Below are 26,575 nucleotides of genomic sequence, written 5' to 3'. Positions count from 1 at the left end.
CTAGAGTAATGCTCCATGCTAAGTTCATCCAAAGTCAAGGAGGCACAAGGCAGATTCCAAATATGACGTCATGGAGATCACAATGAACGAAGCGGCGGATTCATCTCATGGAATATTCATAATGACTTAGAGATACGAGTTCGCCAACAACAATAATAATTAAAACCCAAAGAATGATTAGGTTGAGAAAAGAAGACAAAAATCACTCCAATCTTCTACATAAGAAGTGACTCCGCTTGGAGTGTTAATGGTTGAGATGGTAAAAGTCATGGAATAAACAAATTCATAAAGCCCTTGTTAATGAGAGTAGAAATCCACTATAATGATTTGAATAAATATTATGCTCACCACATAAATCACAAGCACAACACAAAGGAGTTTCAACACCTTCAAAACCTTAAAGAGGAGCTAATTCAATTAGGAAAATTAAATAAATTAGTAGTCCTTAGCACGAACACCTATAAGCAAGGCAAGACACAAGTTGAAGATGCAAGAAACAAGCCCATTCCAGTGAGAGTAGCACACATCATCGACATGGTACTCGCTATCTTTACGGGATACAAAACAGAGGCTTCACAACAATATATTCTAAAACGACTAAAGATAAGAGAACAATTCAACCACTCTAGCACAGTTTCCGCTCCAGTCCACCCCCACATCGTTATAGACATAGATGTACCACTAGTAGAAATTCATTCATTGAGGCCATTGTGGTCACTATGTTGATCTCAATCCATCAGATTGAAAGCATCCTGATATACACTTGAAGCTCTTTCAACATCCTTCTTCGAAAAAAATGAACTTGATTATTGTTCAACCAACGTCCACTCCAGGCCTTCTATACGAATTCTATATATAAATAAATGAGACTTGTTGCATATGTGTGGTAGTGTGTTAGGGCGTTTTTCTGCAAAGAACCATGCCTATTTATATGCACACACATAGGTACCGCTATAGGGGGAGCAAGTAATGATTTCTTACCTATTTGCTTGCAGGTGTTATTAGTTCCCCCACTTTTAAGACATGACTCATGATACATTATTTGCATGTGAGCTTTCCCGCTGACACATGTTTTCATGCATGATTGAGTCTTTTTTTATGTACTTTTTAGAGTTTAGGAGAGTCTTGTAGCAAAAATAAGATACGGGCACGGGTTCCGAGGTGTCTGGCGTGGGAACCACGTGGAGGGGATCAAATTCAGATGCTCGTGCCCCGTATCTTAATTCTGCATTTTATATTGATGTATATAAATAGAACCGGATATGTATATGTGAAGTCCGACCACATTTTTCTTTTCTGGGATATGTTGTCGACCTACCAACACCGGTCTGTTTTAGTATTTTGATTTGACTTGCTTTGTTTTTTGTGTCATATTGCATGTCTGCACCTGTATGTGTTTTCCTTATTTCTTTTTATGATTTATCTGAGATTTCATGATATAATCTAAGCTCATTAAGGACCCTAAAATTGTAATTTTCTACAAAATCCTAAATAAATATTCAAGATAATTAAAATATAGGATTAAAATATTCAGGATTTAAAAATTGTAACATTTATTTTCCTACATATATTAATAGAGCCTCAACAATAATTAATGAGAGCTCTAGATAACTGCATTCATATTTACATGTCCCGAGGAGGAGCCCCCATGTTTCTTCAACCTGACTGGCCCAACATACCTCTTTATAGGTGGTTGTGTAGTGCGTCTAGAGTGTTAGAAGGCTCCCAGACTCAGACGGGGTGTAAGTTCTTTTGTTTGGAGCATTTTCAGCTCTGTAGTTGAACCTCCACTTTATTTTCTTTCCTGAGGCATTCTTGCCACTTCGACATGTATAAGTCCCACCTTTTATAGCTCCAGCTTTTAGTCATGAGCTAGAGTTTTCTTCCTTTGACCTTATGGCTACCGAGGTTCCTGTGGACTACGCAATTCACAGATTACTGACCCAGAACCTCAGGACGTGTTGGGTCGACTACCTTCACGACCAAGTAGACTTTGGGTCCTAGTAGCTGTGGTACGCAATTCACAGATTACTAACCGAGAACCTCAGGACGTGTAGGGTCAACTACCTTCACGACCACGTAGACTTTGGGTCATAGTAGCTGTGGATGACGGGTCTGTGGTATCCATACCCAGTTAACTCTACCTTATAGGATTACTCTACCTTCCGTTTGTTGAGCACCATTGAGCACTGTCGTTGCTTTGACCTCGTTGATATCATTTTGAAGACTCGATGCCGATGAGTTGCCGCCCATTTAGGATACGACGCTTTGTCATCCACGTTTGTTGAGCCCCATTGAGCCCTGTCGCTGCTTTGACCTCGTTGATATCATTTTGAAGATTCGATGCCGATGAGCTGCCGCCCATTTAGGATACGACGCTTTGTCATCCGCCCTTATGGTCCGACGTGCTTTGACGTGTTGGGATATCTCCATCAAGATGATTTATGTTATTTTGTGGGCCTCGTGTGCCGATGAGCCGCTACCAATTCAGGATGTGAGAGACTCACTCTCTGTCGGATGACTTAGCGTGAGCTTTAAAACAGCGAGACTGTTTCCACACGGCATAACTTTCATTTGAGTACCTATTGCCCCAAGTTCACGATAAGGATGACTTAGCGTGAGCTTTGAAGCAACGAGACTGTTTCCACACGGCATAACTTTCATTTAAGTACCTATTGCCCTAAGTTCACGATAATCAAAGCGAAACTTCTTTTATCGAGAGTATTCTTGGGTACCTCCCAATATGTAATTAACCAAGTGAGACACATCCCATTGAGAGTGCTTTTGACCCCAGAACAGACACTTACACCTGACTCTCTGGTTATGGGTAGTCTATGTAGATATTCCTTCGCGAATATCGATTTAAGGTGCTTTCGCCCAATCTTGCTTGGGCGAACACTCTTAACTTATCATTGCGAGGTTTGCCGCACTTAGACACTCTACTTTTTGTGTTTTCTCTTGTTCGTCGCTTTGTCTTATGTTCTTTTTTATTTGGTTACTCTCTTCTTCAAATCACTGATCTGATTCAGGAGGGAGATTTATTCGAATAAGGGAAGTATACGACGATCGATAGACTGACGACTCATTCCAAAATAAAATAGAGAAAAATAAACGAAAACAGATATGAAAATTTTGAGCGATATAAAATTAAAAATAAATTTAAATATTAAATACGCAAATACATCAAAATTTAGTGTTATGCACATAAATATCCCTTATTTTCATATACAAGTATTTTATCTAAAAATTAATCTCCGAGCATATTTCTAAAAAATGATGAATTTATTTGATATAAAAATATTATTATAATGGATAGGATAAAAGATATATATATATTTTAATTATTTTATTGTAAATGTAAAATTAACCAATCAATTTAATTAATTAGATTGACTTACACAAAAATAAATCACATTAATGGAACAAACCCATCTTCCCTCTACTCCCTCCCGAAACCCTCGCCTACAGTACTCCCCCTCTGAGCCCAAAAGCGCTCGCTCGTCCCTCCTTCCGATTTCGCACAAAGCCATCGTCTTCGTGATTGAACCCTAGAGTTTCAGTCGCGCTAGAGCTAACCGGGAAAGCAGCGACGGGATCGCGATGTACAGAGACCCGAAACTCCCAACTTCCTCCTACTTCTCCCTCGCTCCTACGCGAAACCACGGAAGAGGGTAACTTGACATCTTTCTTTTCGCGCGAAGAACCCTCACCGGATTTACTAGATCATCCGATTCGCAGGATTCAGTAAATCCGGGATTTACGGCCGAAATCCGGATTTATCAAATCCGCGACTTTGTTTTGACCAAACTGACCGCCCGGCGCCCTTCATTTTTGCTGTTTTCGGTGCCAAAGGAAATCAACCATGGCGTGAATCCGTCGCCAGTGAAATGGTTAGCGGCACAAGCCATCGGCCGCCGGAGAATGGGGATAGGGTATCTGATAACCTTCCCAAGGCAGTTGCCGGAGGCAGAACCTCGTGGGGTGCGCCGGCATTCTCTGGTGGTCAGTCGGCTTCGACGAGCGGTAGCGCCGGCTCACCATCGAGTCGGAGCGAGCAGGCTGCAACGGGTACCCCAGCGAGCGAGAGCACCTTCGTCCGGCGGATAAAGCACCTTGAAGTCAATGGAGACGAGGCCGGATCCTCGCAAGGAGCAGCAAGGTTAAGAACATTTTCCTGTATGGTTTTATTGGTTAACTGTTTCAAATTCCGACGTCCGCATTCCATGCATAAGCTGCGCAGGAAGTTATTACGATAAACTATTTTCAGTAATCCCACGGGATGTGCACTGTTGGCGAAGTTTTACAATTATTTCGCTCGGTTGTTTATGTGCCGCTAGTTGCGTCGATGGACGAGCTTGCTAGCTCTGCACACTCTCTTTTGAGCGGGTTCTGAAACTGATTGATAGAGATAAGAATGTCATGCAATTATCTTCTGATGGACTGTAACTCAATTTCTTACACACTCAAATCCCACAACCTAGGACATTGAAAGGGATATGGTTTAAAATATGGACCTTGCAGTGATATCTCCCTTTGGAAAGAAATCCAGTTCATCCACGCAAATGAGGGGAAACACAAATTTTCACTTCATGATTGTGAAGTATTAGGGATTGTTTAAATAAATTCATTTATGCACTAATGGTCAGGCTGGAGTTTACATATCGAGAGATCATATATTTTGACATGCATTATGATTTGCATGCCTTTGTTTCTGAGTGCATCTAGATTTTCTTTCATTTCGCTATTAGTTTAAAAATCACAAATTGGTAGTAAAGTCACCGAAGCAGCCATGTTCAAGTGTAAATTCTTCATTAAGAAGTTATGTTGCACTCACTCTTGTAAGGACAAGTGAGGTTGTTACCCCCTTGACCATCTTAGAGTGATAGTTAGCAAAGAAAATAGTAGTATTTATTTATTTTTTTTGCTATGTTTTTCGAGTATATGATGACAAATTTTTGTAATATTTTGGTTAGCATGTAATATTTTTAACTCAATGTGATGTCTGTGTAATGATCAGCAAGCTTGTTGCTTTGTTTTCTCAAAAATATTTAAAAGGATTCCAAGATTGCCCAAAATAATTTATTGCTTACTCTCTTTCCCCGATACCATCCTCAGGGTCTTAGATTTTACAACTTTTGAGAGAGAGATCTATTGTTTTGAAAGTTTGGATTGACTTCCCACGTCATGGTGCTTGGTATTTACTTGTAGGAAGTCAAAGTAGCTTTTGCTTATCTTAATTAACTTCCTTGAATGAGTGCTCATTGCTGGTGATTTCTTAAAGGTGTTACTGGGGACTGCTGAAGCTGTTGGTAGTCACTGAGTTGGCGTTGGGGGTGGATAGTTTTGGATTGAAATGATGCACGAAACTTGATTGCTTTCTTTCTTGGTCCAACAGCGGTTTGAACAACTCATAAGGATTTCAATTAGGAAACAAATTCCAAAACAAGGAATAGAAAAACTTCTTTATTTGAATTTTCCTAATTTCAGACAGTTTGAAAACAAGGCCTTTCTATTGGACATGAGGTCCTGTTGAATCATGACTCCTTTTAGGTTTGTTCACTCTTACAAATAGTATGAGTTGAGGGGAGAGCTTCACTTAGAAGCCGCTAGGACTTGTTTAGTATTTTTTTACTAGCAAACTCGTGAGCCTCATTTCTTATGGAGATGGTTTTCATATTTAGATTACAGCACCCCTGCATTGGACCTTATTATTTGATCTTAAGATTTTTTATGACCTGAACCTCCTTTGTATCCTTTTCTTCCATTACAGTGAAAACTTGAATAACTTTAATTTCATTGCTTTGACGAGAGAGTAAATCGTCATGTAGGGAGATAGGCCAATTGAAATGCATGTTTACTAATATCAAAGTATTTGAAATGGCCATTTGATCAACTTAATTTTTGATCATCTCCTTTTGACATGTATCTCCCGAAATTCAATAAAAGTGCTCTTTTTAGAATGTGCTTTTTATACGATTCTTGAAATGACGAGCTTTGGATTTTTCTTTGTACCATCTAAGTTTCGACCTCACCTATTGATGAGTTTTTGAATATTTGTAGGAATGTTACTTTTTGCTCTTTGCTTTCTCCATTTTTTTAATATATCTAGAAAGAAATCTAGTTACAACAAATGTTATAGTTGAATATACAGGCACACCTTGAAAGGAGATATTGTCATTGATTTGTGCACGACTGAGTTGAAGGTAAATTGGATGGAAGGGTTGTGGCTGTCCCATGTCTTCCATTGTTGAGAATCGAAGCCTCACAACATTCAAAACCTTGTATTTTTAAACCACTCTAGTTTGATTTTAAATCTGATAGTGAAGGATGATGCTTTTATTCATTTTCAGCTGGAACATCCATAAGGCAAATTGAATTTTTGAGGTGATACAAAAGAATCACCTAAATATCTAAAGCAAATTCTAGCACAAATAATTAAATGATGACTCAATCATAAAACAAATTACATAAACTAGCCATAATGATTTTTAAAAAGCACCGACGAACTCTGCTGTCCTGGTATAAGACAATGGAGGTGGGCATTTTGAAAACGTTGCCTCATTGTATGGAGAAAACGTTGATATAGCTCACCTGAAAATGCCATTGCCTTTTTACGTTAAATGCGGGCAGCGGGCCGTACCCCCGCGACCCGCATTTCATAAAAAAATTTGACGATGTTGCCCTACTTTTTCACGTTTCGTTTGCCCTAACTCCCTCTTCGCTCTCTCTCTCTCTCGCGTGCTTCTCTCTTGTCCCTCCACCACCCTCCCGCGAACCTCCCTTTGGCGAGCTTCTTTCCGGCAAACCTCCCTCCGACAGACTTCCCATTGGAGAACCTAGGTCAGGTGAGTACTTCTCCTTTCTAGCTTCTTCTTCTTTTTCTTTGCATACATAATAATAAAAAAAAATAGAAGATGAAAATTTACACTCGTACCACTCATTTTATATGTATTCGCACCGCACCAGAAACAACAAAAAAAGAAGGGAAGATTTACATACATACCATTTAATTTCTATAAATTTGCATGCAAGATAGGGAGATTTACGCATATACCACTCAATTTCTGTGCAAAAATTTACATATATACCACTCAATTTATGTACAAAAATTTATACATGTAACATGTTTAATATTATACCACTCAATTTTACATATATACCACTCAATTTCTGTGCAAAAATTTACATATATACCACTCAATTTATGTACAAAAATTTATACATGTAACATGTTTAATATAAGTTATAACAACTTTTTGGGTCAATTTAGGGTCAAATATAGGTCAATTTTTGGTTGTTGGGAGTTGATTTTAGTCAATTTAGGGTTAAATATAGGTCAATTTTTGGTACTGTTATGAAACGATTTTTTTGGTTCTAAACTATTAAATATATACTCATGACAGTTTTGTTGCAAGCAGCACAACTGTACATGGGCATAATGATCATTTATCTGGAAACATCTGCAAATCAGCTGTTTTCCAAATGCACAAACTAAACAACCAGCCAACTTATTTGTATCAGCTGCTGATTAACGGCTTATCAAAATAAGTTGGATAAGCTGCAACTGCCCCAAACATACCCTTGATTAATTTATTGATGGTTGGTTATTTACAAATTGTTTTTAATTTTTTGAGTTTTTTTCACTAAGTTTACACCTCAATCCGTCTAGAGTCTTATACCTCATCTCGCTAAAGAAAAATATTCAAATTTTTATTTTACTTTTGTAAACCTTCATTATTGCTGTTATTTTTGCTATTTAAATTGTTTTTGTGGCTGTTTTTTGTGTCTGGATTGTTGTTGTGGTTGCTTTTACTGTACAATCTGTATAGGAAGTTGGAGTTGCAATTGGGTTGTTGGTATTGCAAGCAATACTCTGGCTACTACAGATTCTTTGATTGGCATTTTTCTTTATGTTACTGCAGCCAATTCTGTTGTCTGCTTGCCTTCAGTGGCTTGCAGTGAGCAGTCAAGAGGATTATTTACACTGCCTATTTCCGGCACTTCTTGTGTAATGGCCATCGTAGTATGCTTTGCTTTTCTCTCATCCTAGGGTTTTAAAGGCTTTTGTTGGTCTTAGCTTAGAGAAGGTTTTTGATTATTTTTCTTTCTTTTTCCCTTTGCTGTTGTTTTTTTTTTTTGCTTCGTCTTATTTACCTCTCTGCTGATTATTTCTCTTATTATTTTTTTTAAGTGGAGCTGATTGTCTTGTTTTTTTTCTTATCTGAGTTCCTTAGGGAGATCTATATGCATTTCTCGATAGATGACATCTCCAACAAAATATCTGGAGCAATTACTTCTGGAATTCCATTGCATACTCAATAGTTTGCTCCGTTTCTTGTCTCAGTTGTCAAATTTCATTATGTACTTCACTCTTGGTAAGCCATATTTTCGGGACTGCGCATTCCACAACTCGAAGCATGTTTGAAAAGCTTTAGTTTAGTGAAGGTGCTCTTTTGTGCAAAATGAAATGTTCATCTCTAGTTGTTCGATTCAACCATCAAACTTCTCGACATCGATGATTTCTTCGTATGTAGGTGTCTTCAATTTCATATCAATCTTCATTGTAAGTTGCTTATTTTGTGTTTTCATAATACACTTCTCTTTGTCCTACGAAGCTTCTTCAGCATCATCCTTGCCTTACGAGGTGATGGTATCCTTGCCGTAATTTCTATCGTAGGAAGATGGTTGTGCATTTTGGATTGCGGTTTTCAGATACTAAAGAGTTATCAGTTCCTAAAGAGTAGGAAATGTATCAAACTTTCTCGCCATTCCTATTTCCAGCTTAAGTTTGGTATTAGGAATAATTAATCCTTTGCCATTTGTACTGTATTTCTACTCTCTGAATGTTGAGATGCCTATTGGTTTTCTGTTAAATTCTTTTTTGAGGTATAGATTGGAGGCTGTGTTTTAAAGAAGTCGTAAATCCATACAAGGATGACTTTAAAAATTGATAGAGTTCCTTTTGAACAGAATGGAGCCACGTAGATTATCAGGCACAATATATCAATGGCTTTTCGAATGACAAAATTTATGTTTCCTTTTATGGTAAACCTGAAACTAGTTTTTTATTTAGATTCTTGTAATATGTACTGTTTTTCAATTAATAGGATATCTATCTCATGTTGTTTAATGCTACTTCTTCTGCTCAAGTTTTGGTTTGTAACGAAACTTACACTATTAACAGTGCTAAAAAGAAAAAGAGGGGAGCACGTGCTGTTGCAGGTGATAAAAGTGGGAGGGGACTTCGGCAGTTCAGCATGAAAGGTGAATTTCGTAGTCCATCTTTTAATATTTAAAGCCTCATTTGATCTTTTTTTGTGAAGCATCTGGTCAGCCGCCTATTTGTTGGTTTTCTTTTGTCAAAACTGGGTTCTAATATAGTACTATTAGTGATCAACATAAATGACTGACTGATAATACTGTATTTGCCTATGGAATGATGTGCTCCATTAATACTGTATTTGCCTATGGAATGATGTGCTCCATTATTTGTATATTTTCATGTTCTGTATAGTTTGCGAGAAAGTGGAAAGCAAGGGAAGGACGACTTACAATGAGGTCAGATGGCTCCTCTCATTCTAGTTTGTCAAATGCTATTTAAACTTCTCTTTTTTTGTGACTTTATTGTTCCTTGTCTGCGAACTTTTTGTGTGCAATCATCACATTCTTCACTATTTAAACTCAAATAAATAGAGTTTGATTTATAATCTACTCCAATTAGAAGTAATAGTTTTAACAGTGGTTTTTTTAAAAAAACTTCATGCAAACCCACAATGTACGTGTATATTATGCTTTCAATCTGGCTAGAATCACATTTGGTGCAAGTGCCCTCTTAAACTTGAATTTGACTCAAAATTTTGTTCTAGTCAGGCAATCTTGGTGGAGCCCTGTCAACATGCTCTACCCAAATTTATCTTCTAAAATATGCTAAATTTTTGTACCTCAGCTATTTTTATTAGATACTTTAGGAAGATATTTAATTTTCACCGGTCATTTAATATACCCCTCACTACATTGAGACGTGGTTATTCAAGACAAGGTTATTATTTCGACTAACGCTATTATTCACTTTGCATTTATATGTACTCGCACATATTGATCGCAGAAGGACATTAAAGGGGGAGTATTTCTTTTTTAAGAAGCTCTCACTGCATTTTTTTTAAGATTTCCGTTTATAAAGCAAAAGAGTGTCTAATAATTCAACGACATGAAGTCTATCAAAGCTAAAATGAGAAGCGCACAAAGGCGTCTAAAAATAAGCCAAACAATAGAATTTACAACAAAAGAACCAAATAAAAATAATCCTATAGTTTCTGCTGAATAGAGAAACATTTGCGGAGGACATCATGCTCTCATCAATACAGCCATGCTGAAAGCTAGATCAACTTCCTTCCCTGGGGAACCTTGAGGATAGCCATAGTAAATTGATTAAGAACATCTAAAGATGAACTCCAAACTATAATCAAATAATATCTATAGCTAATGAGTTGGCTTTAGATCTATTCCACCTGAAACGATATTGAGCAGTCACCTGTTTCTTGTTTGATTATCAAGAAATTATGTTTTTTAAATACCATCAATTCCATTAAGGGGATCATCAATATGAGCCTATGTATTGTTGTCAAGAAATGGACTGAATAGATTCCAGCTATGATAGTTTTGGCTGAAATCGAAGCTTTAGTATCTGTCTTATCCGTTTATCATCTAGATAAATCTTTCTCAAACCGATCATGATCTAAAGACGGATGACCATCATCCCATTTCCTATGATCATGAGTTTAAGGGCGTATTTCAAAAACATTAACTTCATTTTCAAGCGCTTAAGTTGGATATAAACTATCACTATCAAGTGAATCATTTCAGTGATAAGCTTCATTCAATTGGAGATTAAGTGATTTTGTTCTTGATAAAAAAAATTCAAGATGTTTACAATGTGACATCAGCACTTGTGTTCAGACTCAAACGAAATTCTTTTCCAGTTTTTGCATGCACGTTAAAAAAAGCTGTAATCAGTACATTGCCAGTGCTAGATTTAGGCCTAGTAGTTTAGCTCAATGTTCAAACCAATTTTTTTCTTTAACTGAGAGATGTATAAGCTTAGCTATGCCTTAAAATTTTGGCATCATTTGATTTTAAAGCTGATTTGGATTCATGACATACTTTGATGAAACCCACATACATTTAGCTTGAAACTCAAAATGTGTCTTTGATTTCTTTCACTCACTAAGATAAATACATGGACGGATAAGTATGTAAATAGTTTATTATATATCATATGGTTATCATGAAGAAGATTGTTTAAGGAGTTTTAGGAGAGTTTGAAAACCAACACGCACTAGTAAGGAAACTTGTGGGGTGCTAAGGTACAAGATGATATTAAGGAAACTAAAAGCCTTTTTAAAAATTGGCAAATCATTAATATTTGTAAGGCTTTTAGTCATTATAAGAAACCTACAAGTCTCACAAAAAGTTTGAGCGAAGAAAAAGCTATATAACTTAATGACTTGTACAACATTACCTTTTATTAAGTAGAAAATGAGATTTATGTAATAGCTAATTCTTGAGGTAAGAGATTGGAAGACTATAATATAATTAAATGCATTAGAAGCAAAGATAATATAATCTTAGTTAAAGGTGAACATATCAAGGAAAAGTAAAAATACCATTTTTAAGAAATCATTTAGAATCAATTTGAGATAGCTGCAACTTATTAAAAAGCTGTTGCGCTGCAGTTTGTCAAAAGGCTGATGCGGGAAAGCTGTGTGTCGATTTATTTTATGCAGTTGTGCAGCAGCCGCTTATGACAAAAAGTCCTTTCCACCCCAGTACTATTGTGCTGTTTATAATAGAATCTGTCATGGTTATATATTTCATGTATGAAAATATATATCCAGTTAGAATATTACATAATAAAACTGACACCTCACTAAACAATGAGTAAGAGATCAATTAAAATTTAAATTAAAATTATTAAAATAACAATTAATATTATCATAATGTTGAATTTAAAACGTAGACGATTAATTTCACGAGATAATCTCTGTTTTAACGAAACTCTCCATGCTTGATCACTATCAGAGGTGGAATCAACAAATTGACCTGCCCACATGAAGAAGTCATTGTTTTCTGATCTATTTCTTTGACACTTGTAAAATTGCCTCTCACAATTATGCTTCTGTCGTGGTGTAAGCAGCAAACTCTGCACTCTACAGTAGCAATGCAATACACTAGAAACACCGTTAGTAAAAAAAGAATAATAAAAATACACAAATAAAGTTTTATTTAAAAGAACATATTCCTAAAATGTCAATTTCAGTTTGGAGATTTAATATGATTCCATGTTGGGAACATACATCATAAGAATGACTTTTGTGTTATGACAATTAATGAAATAATAAAAAGCGCAAGCTATCATCTTTAAAATTTTATTGATCTTGACAAGTCATATGATTAAGTATCATGAAAATTTTTTTAGTGCACATTAATGATGAAATGTGTGTTAATGGCATGTTGAAATTGTTATGAATATGTATGAGGGTGTATTTACTCATTAAATATAGTTTTGAAGTAAGTGTCAAAAACTTGGTTTGAAATACTCTTTTGAACCTAACAATTCAGTGTGAGACCCCCCATGCTTTGCTTCACCACAAAGCGTGATAATTTTTCTCCATATTTCTCACATAAATTATTGCTCGTTTCATTCTCATCATAGATGCAAACTTTATGCCAGATATTGAGCCTCTTAATTGATTGCAACCTCGCATGAATGGCGATAGATGTGGGATGTGGATATTAGGATATGTGAAATGCAAATGGCCTCATGTGGACAACATAAGGCTAGCAATTTTTTTTTGTAAATGCAAATCTTGATTTAAAGCCTTGTTATGCTTTGTTCCCTTCTCATTATATTTGTTTATTTTCCTCTTTTTTTACTTTGGAGCCCCTTGTTTCTTTGAGTTGTATTTCAATTTTATGTTTCTGAACTCCTTTTGGGTTTGATTTTGTGTTCATTACTCAAGGCTTTTCTTTTTTGGATATTGGTTAGTAATAGTTTTCCTTAATCATATTTGATTTAAAATGCCTTATATTATTTTATAATTATGATCTGTATTAAGGTTGTTGAATGGTATAGTACTATTTAAAATTTCCTATAATGTATTATTGGCTTACATTTCAAAGCAAAAGAACCCCTTGCGCTTCATATTGTGCGTACAACTATGCCAAAGATATCCCTATTATGGTATAATTTTTTCAATAATCAACATAGGTTTTTTTTTTTTTTTTGGTATTAGTTATGTTAATGCTGGTAGATGATAAAATTTTAATTTATTAAATATTTGTTGAAAGTAGTGGAAAGTTAAGACCATTAAGAAAGTATTATGAAATTTTTGAGTGTGGAAAGAGTAAAACAAAGATTAAATATATTTTATACATGAAATTTCGTGGTGTATTATCATCAAACGGTATTATAAAAGGATAAGATGGTGATCAGGTGTGAATGGTTTAAATGCTTTGATTATATTGCACAAAATATTGATGGCTTATAATTTATAGAGTGATGGTTGGGTAGTTAAAATTGACGGTCTTAGAATTATCATGGAAAAATATTATATTATAGAGATTTAAAAATAAATTTTATAAAATTGTAGTTGGGTTAACTAGTGTTATATGAATTTGAATGCTGGGCACTAAATAGTCTTTGATAGCTTAGTTGAATGAAATAGAATCAAGAATGTTAAGATGAATATTTGGAACATCTTGGAAGGATAAAATAGTGGATGATTAAATTGTAGGAATGATTGGAGTGTCATATATTAAAAGATAAGGTAATTGAAAAAATGTTTTGGCGGTTTGAATATGCATAAGGAATGGTAGAAATTCTCCTGTTAGATGAGTGGTTAAAATTAGTTTGTAGGACTAGGAATGGGCCTAAAATATGAACTCAGATAGGATAAAAGTATCATGAATAAAAGCTGTTCAAGATAGGTTTATCATCTCAATTATCAACCAATAGGATGAATGGAAGATGATTCCTAGATAAGTTGAGATAAGGCTAACAATACTGTATGAACATTTATGTATTTTAAATTTAACTAAAAATAAAGTAGAAGAAACTTATTTGATTTCAAGCTGGCTCCAAATCAATTATTTTTGAGCAATAACCTAATTTTGAGCGGGCTAGTATATGATTTAGGTGATTGCCATTCTCCTGAGCTTGATTTAGATACTTAATAAGTTGCTGGTAACACAAGTCATGTAACCCAATACATTTTTGATTTTTCAAGTATAGCATAATAAATGCAGAATAAATGGCAATTATAGTTTGAGCCAACTAATTTGTTGCTGGCAATGGATTAGAGATCAAAGCTGTAGCAGACTCATCAATGTTTTTGTGTAAACTTCGTGAGAAATTATTGCTTTCATATAATTAGAACTCAATCAGCCATATTTCTCCATCAGCATACATTCAATCATAACTTTAGATTTCTAATTTGAGTTTTTGAAATTAAAATGATCGTAGAAGTGAAGGCATTCAGATTCAATGGTAATATGGAACCTCATACTTCATAGCAGTAGTTCTGGTGGGCAAGTGTTGTACTTTTGTTGCATGTTCGCAGTGTTTCTTATCAGATGTGTTGATGCTTTTTTTTCGAATTGTACCAGCTTTTGAATTTATATCAGACTATTCATTTTTTTATCTTTTGGTGATGAAATTTGCATGTTTGAAACCTCCTCCATCATTTTGATACATTCTAAGGATACTGCTAATTTTATTAGGTTAGCCTTTGTATGATATCTGTTAGGCGCATGTGGAACTAGTTGATTTATTCAGGCTTCATTAAGTTGTCTGGAAGCTTACTTTTGGAAAAGCTTTGCCTATTTAGATAAAAAACATAGGGGCATTTACATGTCTGCCACTCAATTCTTATGAATTTACATATCTAGCATATAATTTTTACTGTTTACATTTATACCACCTAAAACTTTCACATCACTTCAAAATTACCACCATTTTAACTTTTTAAAAGTGAGTACACCTTTTTCTTGCATAGGTAAGGTGGCATGCATGAAAAATTGAAGTTTAGATTTTTGACATGTAAATACATAAGAATTGAGTGGTACCTGCATGTCAAGTACCATTGAATTCCATGCATGATGATATATGTACATGCTCCGTTAACTTGTGAGGGAAGTTACCTTTGGAAAGGCATACCCTGCATGTTGCTTTACTTGTTTTTTCCCTTAAACGGGGGCACAATATCATGTCGATTATTATGACTTCTAAATGAACGTGTAATCTTGACATTACTGGCTGTGCTTTTCAGCGTCTATTTAAATTTTCTTCATTTAAGGAGAAATCACGCTTTCATTTCTGCTCTTAAACACTTATTTAGATGCGTAGAAACAAAGGGTTATAGAGGCAGCTCTATTATTACAGCAGGGATGCATACTTACGGTTGAATCATCTTGAACTGATGAAATTAGAACCACATTTTCTATTTTTGAATTATTTCTTCAATATTGTGATTTTTTAGGATCATATTATTGTCTATGAAGATGGTTGGTACAATTCGTGATTTTGGAATGAGTTTCACTGTTTCTGATTTAATATCAGGCTGACAAATAGTACATGAGTTTCTAAACTAGGGGATTGTGGTCGATCAGAATCCACTGACTGTTAGATTGCTTATCTATTGTTAGGAGGATCCACCATCTGCTCGTCGACCATACATTATTGTTTTGTGGATTTGTCCGCTATTTTCAGCTGGGACAGTAGCCAAATGACGTCCATCCTCGCACAAATGCCCTAAAACCCGTGTATTATCTTTCCCAAGCTTTTTTAAAAACCACATTCTTACTAGATCCACTTCTTAAACACCTTCTAGGAGCCATAGAATAGTGTGAGCTATTTTGCTTGTAGATTGTTTTCATATACATTTGTTAACCTGTGGACCTTGGGCTTTCCACGGTCAGGTGAAACATCAGCTTGGACTTTTTTGAACTCTGAAGGACGAGCAAACGAATAAAACAGATCAGAATAAAGGCGGAACCGCCTTCTTGGTTACTTTGCAGTGTGCAAAGCTTAGTTATAGTTTTCTTAGTTGGAGCCTTGTCTGGTCATATAGCTTAGTTTTTTGTATGAGATGCAATTGGGTTTGTGGGACTGATCAAACAGACCAATCATGACCTTGAATGGCCAATATGTCATCAAGTGTGAGCCAGATTGGGTTTTAGGAGCTTGTATCTCAGGAATTATGGTGTAGTTTTTTGTGAAATTGTTTCTCAAACTTCATCACAATAAGCTTTTACAGGACCTATTCACGGTTTTCAACAGATGCAGGTGTCGTTGAGGGTTTTTTCTTTTCTGTTGTGCTTTCTATATTCATTGTTTGGCTATAAGCTGCCCTGCATTGGCAGTAATTTTTTTTTCTAGCATGAATTTTTTAATTGAACAAATAAAAGTCAAAATGTTTAAGAAGGCAAATATATCCTTGACTTTATGTTCACTGCCTGGAATATAAAAATTTTCCTTCACAGGTTGCGAAAATGCTGCCCTGCATTGGCAGTGATTTTTTTTTTCTAGCATGAATTTTTTAATTGAACAAATAAAGGTCAAAATGTTTAAGAAGGCAAATATATCCTTGACTATATGTTGACTGCCTGGAATATAAAATTTTTCCTTCACAGGTTGCGGATGAGCTTGTAGCTGAATTTGCAGATCCTAATAATAATCTTGCTTCTCCAGATCAGGTTGTATGCTGTGCTAGATTAAAGAGGAAGGCAACTGATAATTTCTGCCTTTCATTTATGAATTTTGTATAATTGTTTCTTATGAATTGTGGACAGCAACAATATGATGAGAAGAACATAAGAAGAAGGGTTTATGATGCCCTAAATGTTCTCATGGCAATGGATATTATCTCAAAAGACAAGAAGGAAATTCAGTGGAAGGGTTTGCCTAGGACAAGTCTAAACGATATTGAAGAACTAAAGGTTCAAAGCTTCGTATTTTATAGAATATATGACTAAATTTCTTTTCTGATAATTCTTCTTTTGTAATTTATTTTGAAAGGTGGCAAATGCTTAAATTGAGTTGTTTTTTCTTGTTTTTTCTGCAGTTTTGCTAGAAGCTGATTAAAACAATTTTGTAATGATTACAGGCAGAACGTGCTTCTCTCAAGCGTAGAATTGAGAAGAAGACTGTCTATTTGCAAGAATTGGAAGACCAAGTAAGATTAACTGCTACCATATGAATCTTTTGATGAATGGGTTGATGCTTGCAAATGTCTCTTTGTAATGTATGGATAAGTAATTATTAAATGTTTACAAGCATAATAATTACCAAATGTAGTCAATTTTTTAGCGTCATTTTTTTATTTCAGCATTTTGTAGAGATTTGCAACCTTTTTTCCCGACTAATTTGACTTGAATGCTTCACTTTTATTAATGGAAATTAGTTTTCTTTATGTACATTTTACAGGATTCTAGATCTCACTAGCTGGTTAAAAAACATGTTTGTTATAACGTTCTTATTATTGCAATTGCTTTATTCATTTGACTTATGAGCCATGCTCTTATGGATTTACATTATTTTTTTAAATAAAATAAGATTTATTATTAATTAATAAAAAGAGTACAACAAGAAGCAGTAACAAAACATTATTAGATGAGAATAACTAAAAATATAATATATTGACAAAATCAAAAGAGTAGAACTCTTAGGGGTCAAATTAAAATCATCTTACTTGGAGTCTTGTGTACTTCAGAAAGCGGCATAATTTTTCTTACTATTTTTTTTTCAAAGCATTTATAAATTGAAGCTTCTTGCCCACAATTTTGTCTGTATGATAAATGCTAATAGTAAATATAAAATAAAAAAAGAGTCAGGATCTCCTATATCTCTGGCATCAAAAGACAAAACCCTAGGTGGGGCAAGTTCATTAATCATGTGAGTAGTCGTTGTATTGTGCTAGCAACCTGAGAAGGTTTTGATTTCAAGCCAAGTTCTAAAGTAGATTTCAAGTTTTGACTACGAATCGGATGTAGAAGAAATTGCTATCATTGCATTAGAAGACAAGATTTTAATAGATGGAAGACCCCATTGTCCCAATTACTAGGTTTTCACAGATTTAGATGCGCCCTAAAATATTATGATAAGTTGTGGCCAAGTATTTCGCAAGAAGAAAAATAAGGTGAAATGCCCTCAAAGCACTCTTCTATCAATATTCATTAGATATGGACTTGGTTAAAATTTCTTTATTAAAATAGTAAGAAACATCTAATTCGATTAAAGCCCTAACTTTTGATGGCCTTGAAAGCCTTTTAGCTGTAGAATCCACCTAAAGAGATTTGCCAAACTTGTATCAAAATAGTAGAAAATGCATTGATTTAAAAATAAGTTTGAATATGTGACAAAACCACCAATATTGGTATGATCGGAAGGTTCCACCAATTTAAGCATATGCATTCGGAACCCATCTACATTATATATTTTTTAAGAGAAAAGTCTCGAGCAATCAAATTTGTGGGATTGTTTAACTAGAGCATAAGTATCAGTAAATCCTTAGTATAATCCCCTATCAAATGTCGGCCATCCATGAATTTATGAATAATCTCCTTATTAGGCTGGCATTAGGAAAACTTGATAAGTAGGGAGTGGGAAAAAGTGAAGCCAATCAGAGATCTCCTTATCAAATAAAATGAGCAGGTTTGTCTTGAAAGGAGAGTGACTACTTATGATGAGCATATATAGGCCCTTGTTGAAAATAGTGGGGAGATGAGAGGATTTAGGATCTTATGTTTTCCACCACACCAACCTCGGTAAATGACCACAGACACAAGTCTATGCCTCCTTGTAGATACTATAGAGGGAGAGTCCCTCGGAGCGGTCGTAGCCATATGAGAAGCATCGCAATAGCGATGCGTGAGAAGCATTTGGTGAAATGGGTGCAAAGGATGCTGTAGGAAAAATTTGGGATAGAAAGAGCGAGGCTGATAACTATCTGGCATGAGAAATAGAGCAAAGATTAATTAAATGTGAGCCAAATTGGAATCGTAAGGTTGCCATCGAAGGCTTCAAGGTAGGATATGACATTTGTGCCTACACCAAAGGGAAAATGCCCTTCAACAAAAGCAAGCACCATGGGAAGAAAACTAGTAAATTGGTGTACATGAATATAACTAGCACAACGAGGTGCAAGATGCATAAAGTGCACATTAAGCACATGATGTGGTGCCAAGCTCTTAGGTTGATGGTTTCTTCTCTCTTCATCCCGTGTTGTTGTGCCGCAACTATAGTGTCACAATGCAATAACCACATTGCTGCGATGCTGAGTGAAGCTCCATGAAGTTGCTTGTAATTTTCACTTTTTTTTAGGTCTTTTGTCCTGTTTCATTCTTGCCACAAAATATAAACAAATATCACATAAAATTGTAAAATGGTACAAAATGTATAAAAAATGCACATATGTTTTAGGTGTTTAACACTATATAAGTAAATGGTTAGGCCTAAATATTTGGGGCAACTTTTGGCTAACTCTTTACATATTTTGTTGGGAAGCATGCTCATAATGGAGTACTATAGGCATGACTATCCTTATGGTAAGTTGCTTCTTGAAAGCTAAAGTCATGGGCTTTTGTATACTATGATATCTTGTATAGCTTGATTTGGGTTTTTACACATCATATTTCAATGCATTTACTTACCTATCATTGATGGAGTACTATAGGCATGAGTATCCTTATGGAGTACTATAGGCATGAGTATCATTATGGTAAGTTGCTTCTTGAAAGCTAAAGTCATGGGCTTTTGTATACTATGATATGTTGTATAGTTTGATTTGGGTATTTACACATCATATTTCAATGCATTTACTTACCTATCATTGATGGGTTAAAAACAAAATCTTTTTGGAGAAAAGTAAATCTTGAAAATTAAATGTAGTTTTTCATTAACTTGCAATGGTTCTTTTTGAGGGAATAGTGTAAGATATGCCGGGTAAAATTTATGTATCAACTTTTCTACAAAATAGAGAGAAAAGGAACTCCCTTGCCTTCTTTTGTTGAATATTATAATATTCATAATTGTGAGGAGATTTTATTCTTATTCAGTTGGTGGGTAATAATAACTTTATAAGCATGTGCTACCAGTTATCTAAATATTTTAGTAAAACATTGCAAGATTTTTCTAAATTTTTATTTTAATATGCATACTATTTTTTTAAATATTTCAATCATTATTTTTTTTTTTAAAGATGATTATAGTTTATATTTATGCAGGGATATTTTGCAAAGGGAATTTTTTTTAGCGTTCATGCAGTGAACTAATTATTTATATGCTTTTGGCTTTTTGTTTTACATTCCTGATGTTTTCTAAGATTTATGTTTGTTTTCGAATTAATTTCAACACATTCTTTAATTCCAAAAGATCCTTGGATAAACTGCACTCTTAATATATTTGTTTATTGTTGGGCAACTTGAAATTTTACTATTTTACTTTTACACACTTTCTGGTTTTTTATTTTTCATTCCTATTGTTTTCTCAGATTTATGTTAGTTTTCTAATTTATTTCAACACATTCTTAATTCCAAAAGGTCCATGGATAAACTACCCTGTTAATGTCTTTATTTTTTGTTGGGCGTCTTGAAATTTAATTTTCTACTTTTACACACTTTTATAATTTGACAATTATGTTAAGAATTAATAAGGCCGTTGTGAATTAAATTTGTTATCAAAGGCACATAGTTCCTTTGATATTTTTGTGTCGGCCTTTATAAACATTTGTCATTCTACTGGATATGCCCCTCATCTGCTCTCCTTATCACTTTTGAAGTGTAGTGGGAAAAGGGAGTTTTTAGTGTATATTATTGACTTGTAAGAGGGCTTATAAACATGCATATGTGAGGATAAAATAAGAAGTAAATTATCAGGAACAATACCCCTAATTATGATGATATCTTTCTGTAATAATCCACCTGATATATTAATATTGCTAAATATAGCTAAATACACCAATGTTTCTCCTCAAGAGGGAGCATGTATCTATCTATCTATCTATATATATATAGACACACACACACACACACACACACACACACACACACACACACACACACACACACACACACACACACACACACACACACACACACACACACACACACACACACACACACACACACACACACACACACACACACACACAGACATACATACTATAAATGAGGAAAATATAGATGTCCTAGAATCTTAGTGAAGATATATGCTACTTTTTCTGAACTGGAGATATAAGGAGTAACAATTTTATGGAAAGCATAGCATCTTGTTATTTATTTCATTATTTTTAGTTCATTCATGAAAGATTAAACTGCTGGTACTATAGATATTAATACGATTGTTACAATATAGAGTGATATGTTGAATAATGGGAAAATAAATTTTGCTAAAAGAGTTTTATCCCAGCTCATTTTGCATGCAAAATCAGCTATAGCTTTTTATTTAGTTTCAACACTCTTTGGCCACAAAAGTGTTTTTTTTTTTTGCTTCTCTTGATGGCCGTATTGAAAGATATAAGACTGAGGTTGATTTTTTTCATTCAATATACCAACATAACATAGAATGCTTCAATGTTTATATGCTCAGATTAATATATAAATGATCTTTTCTAGGGACATATATATATAAGTTAATGATTCATTAACAACAGTTTTAATACCATTTATTTGAATTTGGCATATACCTGCTTACCACTCCAATGGAGAATGAAATTTTAGGTTTAGTAAGACTTTATCAACTAACCTTCAATATTGAGATGATTTATAAACGGAACATCATTATCTAATGTCATTCGAGTCTCTATGAGGACTTCAACAAGTTCACCAACCAAGGAGGCTTTTTTCCTCGGGAAGGTTAGGCATGCAATTATTTTGAGAAAGAGATATACCCTTTTTGCAATATGCAAATTCAAATCCTGGTAATTGGGTTATTCTAGATATTTGGTGATAAAATACACTTGCAAATAGTTTTTTACTTTAGAAATATCATGTTTGTCACTCCAAGTAAGATGTCAACATAAACCGCTAGTATGATAAATCTTGTTATATATAGTTCTTCCCCTAAGCAACATACCTTGGAGGTTGCTCCTTGTAGACAAATTCATTTAGGCCCCCATATCGTAAGATATTCACATCCATTTGCATGTAAACCACTTGGCCTAGTGATCAAGAACTTTGTGTCTGACAATTAGATCTTCAGTTCAAGGCTTAGCACATATAGTGCGTGCGTGATTTAAAATAAAAAAATGATTGTCATCCATTTGTTGTATGATACCAACTTTGATTGATGGCCACAAATAAAATGATTGGCAACCAACCGAGCCTATTAGAGATTAATCAATCTATCAAGCCAAATTTTGGTAATGAACACCCACTGACATGCTATTAGTTTGACCCTAAAGGATGGCAATCGGATCCTGGCTTTGACTGGGCCGAGCATCCATTTCACTATCAATAACATTATTTTTATGAAAGATCCTACGACATGTCTTAATGTTTTAAGATTATTAGGCGTGCAAGATAAAGAGAATGCAATGGTACCAAATGAAGTAGATAGCTAATAAAAAAGGTGGGAAAAGATGAGTATTATGTTGCCTTTTGGCTTTCAGATAGGCTTTCAGATAGGCAATTTGGTGGATTCTCAGCTGAATCTGCCATTTTCTAGAGGCATACCTATAGAGAGGACTTGAAAGATGAGAGTATATCCATAAATGCGTAGAGTTAGGATGAGTAACAAATGATTATTAGGTTTAAGCGTGACAGGAGAAAACATGAAAGTAAGCCTTTAAAGTTTACATAGACTAAAGTATATTGTCGTTGTGTAAGTGGCTCCTAATACTAAACTTTTATGTGTGTGAGGGTACCCTTAGTTGATGGCTGAATTGCATTGGGAGAGCGCCTGGCGTGTGAAATGCATTGTAAAATAGATTCAATCTATAAGACCTATAGCGTAAAAGAAAAATAGTTTGATCGTGATAAAAAGTGTATGTGTGAGGTGTGATTTAGAATTAGACCGATAAAAAATGACTGTTAGAACATTCTCTGAAAGTAATGAAAATTTTCATGTAAATCATTATTGCCTTTGTTAACATAAAGGATGTGATGATTCTTGTGTTTAATAATACACACTCTATTGAGAGATAGAGAGTCAGGGAGTCAAACAAATAATACTATTAGCTGAGTAGGTGTGAAGTTGAAATTGTATAAATTCTAAAGGATTAAAGTGCCAAAATAGTCCTCTTACTATTTACATTGAGTCATTTTATTTCCAGAGTTTGTAAAAGTGCCAAATTAGTTTCCAGAATTTATAATAGGGCGTTGAGATAATCTCCAGGGGGACTATTTCAGCCCCTATTAAAATATTCTGGGACTAAGTTGACACTTTTATATATTCTAGGACTAAAATAATCCCCAATAAAAAAGTCAGAGGACCATTTTGACACTTTTCTCATATCCGAAGTATCATCTGCACTTAATATCTCTATTAAAATGAAAAATTGAATTATCTATCCATGCAAAAAAATAAAATTGAAATACATGAAGAACTTCATCCTTCATTGCACAATTTGAGTAATTAAATCCGTAAAAAAATCATCAATTAAAGTGTCAAATAACGACAGCCAATGTGTGTATTAATTAGCTGAGGATCTGAATTGTTCAATTGAATTTACTTAAAAAGACTTCCAACTATTAGTGGTAAAGGATAAATATGATACATGTTGGCAATTACCTGACACATCCATGCTATGTTGGGAGGAGGATCGCCTAAAGCACAACATTAATAACGAGTATTAGAGTAATTGTGGAAGATAAAGCCAAAATGAACATCAGTTGTCATGTATTAGACCCCATTGATTTTAACATGTCTAACAATCAACTTCTTTGAGCTGAGATCTTGAGAAATATAATGTTAGTGAAAAAAGTTTATTGAAAAACTATGGAATTTGTTAAAACAATGAATATGTCATAATTTACAGGTGGGACAAAACATTGGAGTGGGATATATTTTTCGAAGGTGTTACTAAGGCTTTTTTTAGGGACTGGAAAAAGTAACAATCAAGACACAATCGCACGAGGAAAGATATCATATGGACAAAGGAGGAAAATTTGCGATTATCTAATATGTTGGAATAGGCTTCTAGATGTAAATCTTGAGTCACAATTGCAATAGATCTAAATATCTTGAGTAGTTGCAAAGGCTTGAGAGTTCTAGATCAAGCTATTATATTCTTCATGATAAAAGCGTGATGTTTTCTGAAGGGACAATTGTTGTGGAGGAAACATTTCTTAGAATAGATATTCCATGGGCTTGTTAGGTGGTAAGCGGATGGCCATTTTTTGGCCCAGCATTGTTCATAAGGTTGATTGGTGTATCCGCAATGAGAGAAAGGAAAATACTCCCTTGCATGATCATGCTCAATATTGGTATAACCTCAATGTCCACCGTGGTATTTGGTTCCCAGGGTAGTTTGATAAGATGGTGGAGAAGGAGATGATAATTTGACGACTAGAAGAATACAATAGAGACTAATTGTAAAATTTTGTAAATGTAGAATTGATAGCTGAGATTGCACATGTTATAAACCAAACATAAATTTGGCAATATGAAATTTTTTTCTATATTGTTTGTATACCTTCGGATTATATACTTTCGGATAAGTTGTAAAAGGATTGTAGTTAACTAATTCTACGCTCATTTTCTGATGTTGCTATAGTAATCTGGGATGGATTGATCTTGCACTTATAGAGAAATAGTTCAGAGTATATGCTATATTTCACGAAGATATTACTTTCTTGGAAATAAATATAATAGAGAAAATTTTACATTGCCTTGGCAGTCTCATGGAACGTGACTCTGAATGCAAAACAACGTTTGAGATTATTCAATAACCAAGTGAACAACATATTTTTGGCTTGTCATTTAAAGAACTTGATGGTGTCATCAGCAGCTAGAGGAGATACGTAGAGTTTGTTGTGAGTAGCTATTAGAAAACAAAAGGATATGACATATTAAATTTTTTTGTTGTATCAAAGTCTGAAGAAGGCTTCAATTCCTTGAGAGAGGGAGCTGCCATGACACCGTCGAGAGAGGGAATTGGAGAATTTGAAAGTCAATTTAAATCATGATGAAATGAGTGATAAGTGAATTAGGTGGTAAAGTAACCAGGGTTGTTGTTTTCGGTCTTACATGCATTTGAAGTTAATAAGGCGGAATAAGAACTAGTCAGGTAGTAGTGCGAGTGAGGAGGCATGATTGAGCTAGCCTTGCGAGCATGTATTTTGCTTGAAATGCGCAGACGGTGGTATTGGTGGGATGATGACATGCACCGGTGAGTGTTAAGCTCCTGACATAGTTACTCTTGTGCAAGAACGCATGGAAATTGCACAGGCATGGGCTAGTGGAATACCGCCATGTGTGGAATTGTGAGAGAGAACCACCGTGCGCCTATTTTGCAAACTTGAAATGTAGAGAGAAGAAATGGACCCTAAGTAATAAACCAATACTAATAAATCCACCTAAATGCATTAGTATAAAGCATACAAATTTACAGTTGACATCTAATGCAATTGGTATCTGAATTTTGATTTTTTTTTAGTAGCTAAAGAAGAATCTACAAAAGTTGGCTAGAAGTAAAAGTACTTATATAGGGAACTATGAACACCAAAGGCTCCATGCACATTCAGTAATTCTTAGCTAATGTTTAACAATTTTTTTATTGAGGGGCCATTACATGCATACAACAATTCATATGTATTTACATATCTAACAGCTTGACATTAATATCCACATTCATGACTCTCAAATATTTAACATAATATCAAAAATACCATTTTACTAACTTTTAAAAAGTCAAATGCTCCTTTTTATACACATGTTCAGCATTGTGTGGTATTTATGTAAATTTCCCTTTTACTTAATGTGATTGGAACTTATAATTAAGTTTCATGGTCATGTTCATCGTTTATCCTATAATCTCATTCATTCCACTTTTGGCATCAAGATCATAGGTCTTCAGAATTTGATCCAAAGGAACGAACAATTGCATGGCTCAGGCAATGCTCCTTCAGGTGGAGTCGCTCTACCTTTTATCCTTGTTCAGGTAAAGCAATTTTCTGTTTATTTTACCATATGGTTTGCGTCATAATATGTATTGCAATAATATTTTATGCTAAATCAGAAAATTTAGATCCCTTCCTAAGACATAATAAGAAAGTTCGCGCTTCTGTTCCTAAATTTAGTGTTTCAGTTATCAACAAAGGATACTGATAAATAAATACTCTTCAACTGCTCATGGCTTAATTTCTGATGATCCTTATTTCTTTTTTGAGCCATTTACATTCGTAGCACACAACTCTAATTTATTTACATCCCACTCCTAAACTTTTATATTCACATACATAACACTCAAATCTTTAATATCACATTAAAAATAGACTATTACCACTTTTTAAAGCTGAAATACAACTTTTCATGCATTGGTTTAAAGCACCAAAGTACTTTGTATGTAAATAAGAAAGT

General features: G+C 34.5%; 1 protein-coding gene across 1 annotated transcript in view; it reads left to right on the top strand.

Annotated features, from left to right (window-relative positions):
- Positions 1–3,862: 3,862 nt before the first annotated feature.
- LOC110029602 (transcription factor-like protein DPB) overlaps positions 3,863–26,575 on the top strand; it is a 37,880-nt gene continuing 15,167 nt past the window's right edge. The window contains exons 1-7 of the mRNA XM_020731959.1: positions 3,863–4,159; positions 9,185–9,264; positions 9,515–9,558; positions 16,690–16,752; positions 16,849–16,995; positions 17,163–17,231; positions 26,058–26,156. Coding sequence (XP_020587618.1) covers positions 3,888–4,159; positions 9,185–9,264; positions 9,515–9,558; positions 16,690–16,752; positions 16,849–16,995; positions 17,163–17,231; positions 26,058–26,156 — 774 coding nt within the window. The 5' untranslated portion in view covers positions 3,863–3,887. The remainder of the gene's footprint in view (positions 4,160–9,184; positions 9,265–9,514; positions 9,559–16,689; positions 16,753–16,848; positions 16,996–17,162; positions 17,232–26,057; positions 26,157–26,575) is intronic.

This window comes from Phalaenopsis equestris, unplaced genomic scaffold (assembly GCF_001263595.1).
Source record: "Phalaenopsis equestris unplaced genomic scaffold, ASM126359v1 Scaffold000598, whole genome shotgun sequence".
Classification (NCBI taxonomy): Eukaryota; Viridiplantae; Streptophyta; class Magnoliopsida; order Asparagales; family Orchidaceae; genus Phalaenopsis; species Phalaenopsis equestris.
Note: the sequence above shows the minus strand (reverse complement) of the source record. Positions and strands in the feature narration are given on the sequence as shown.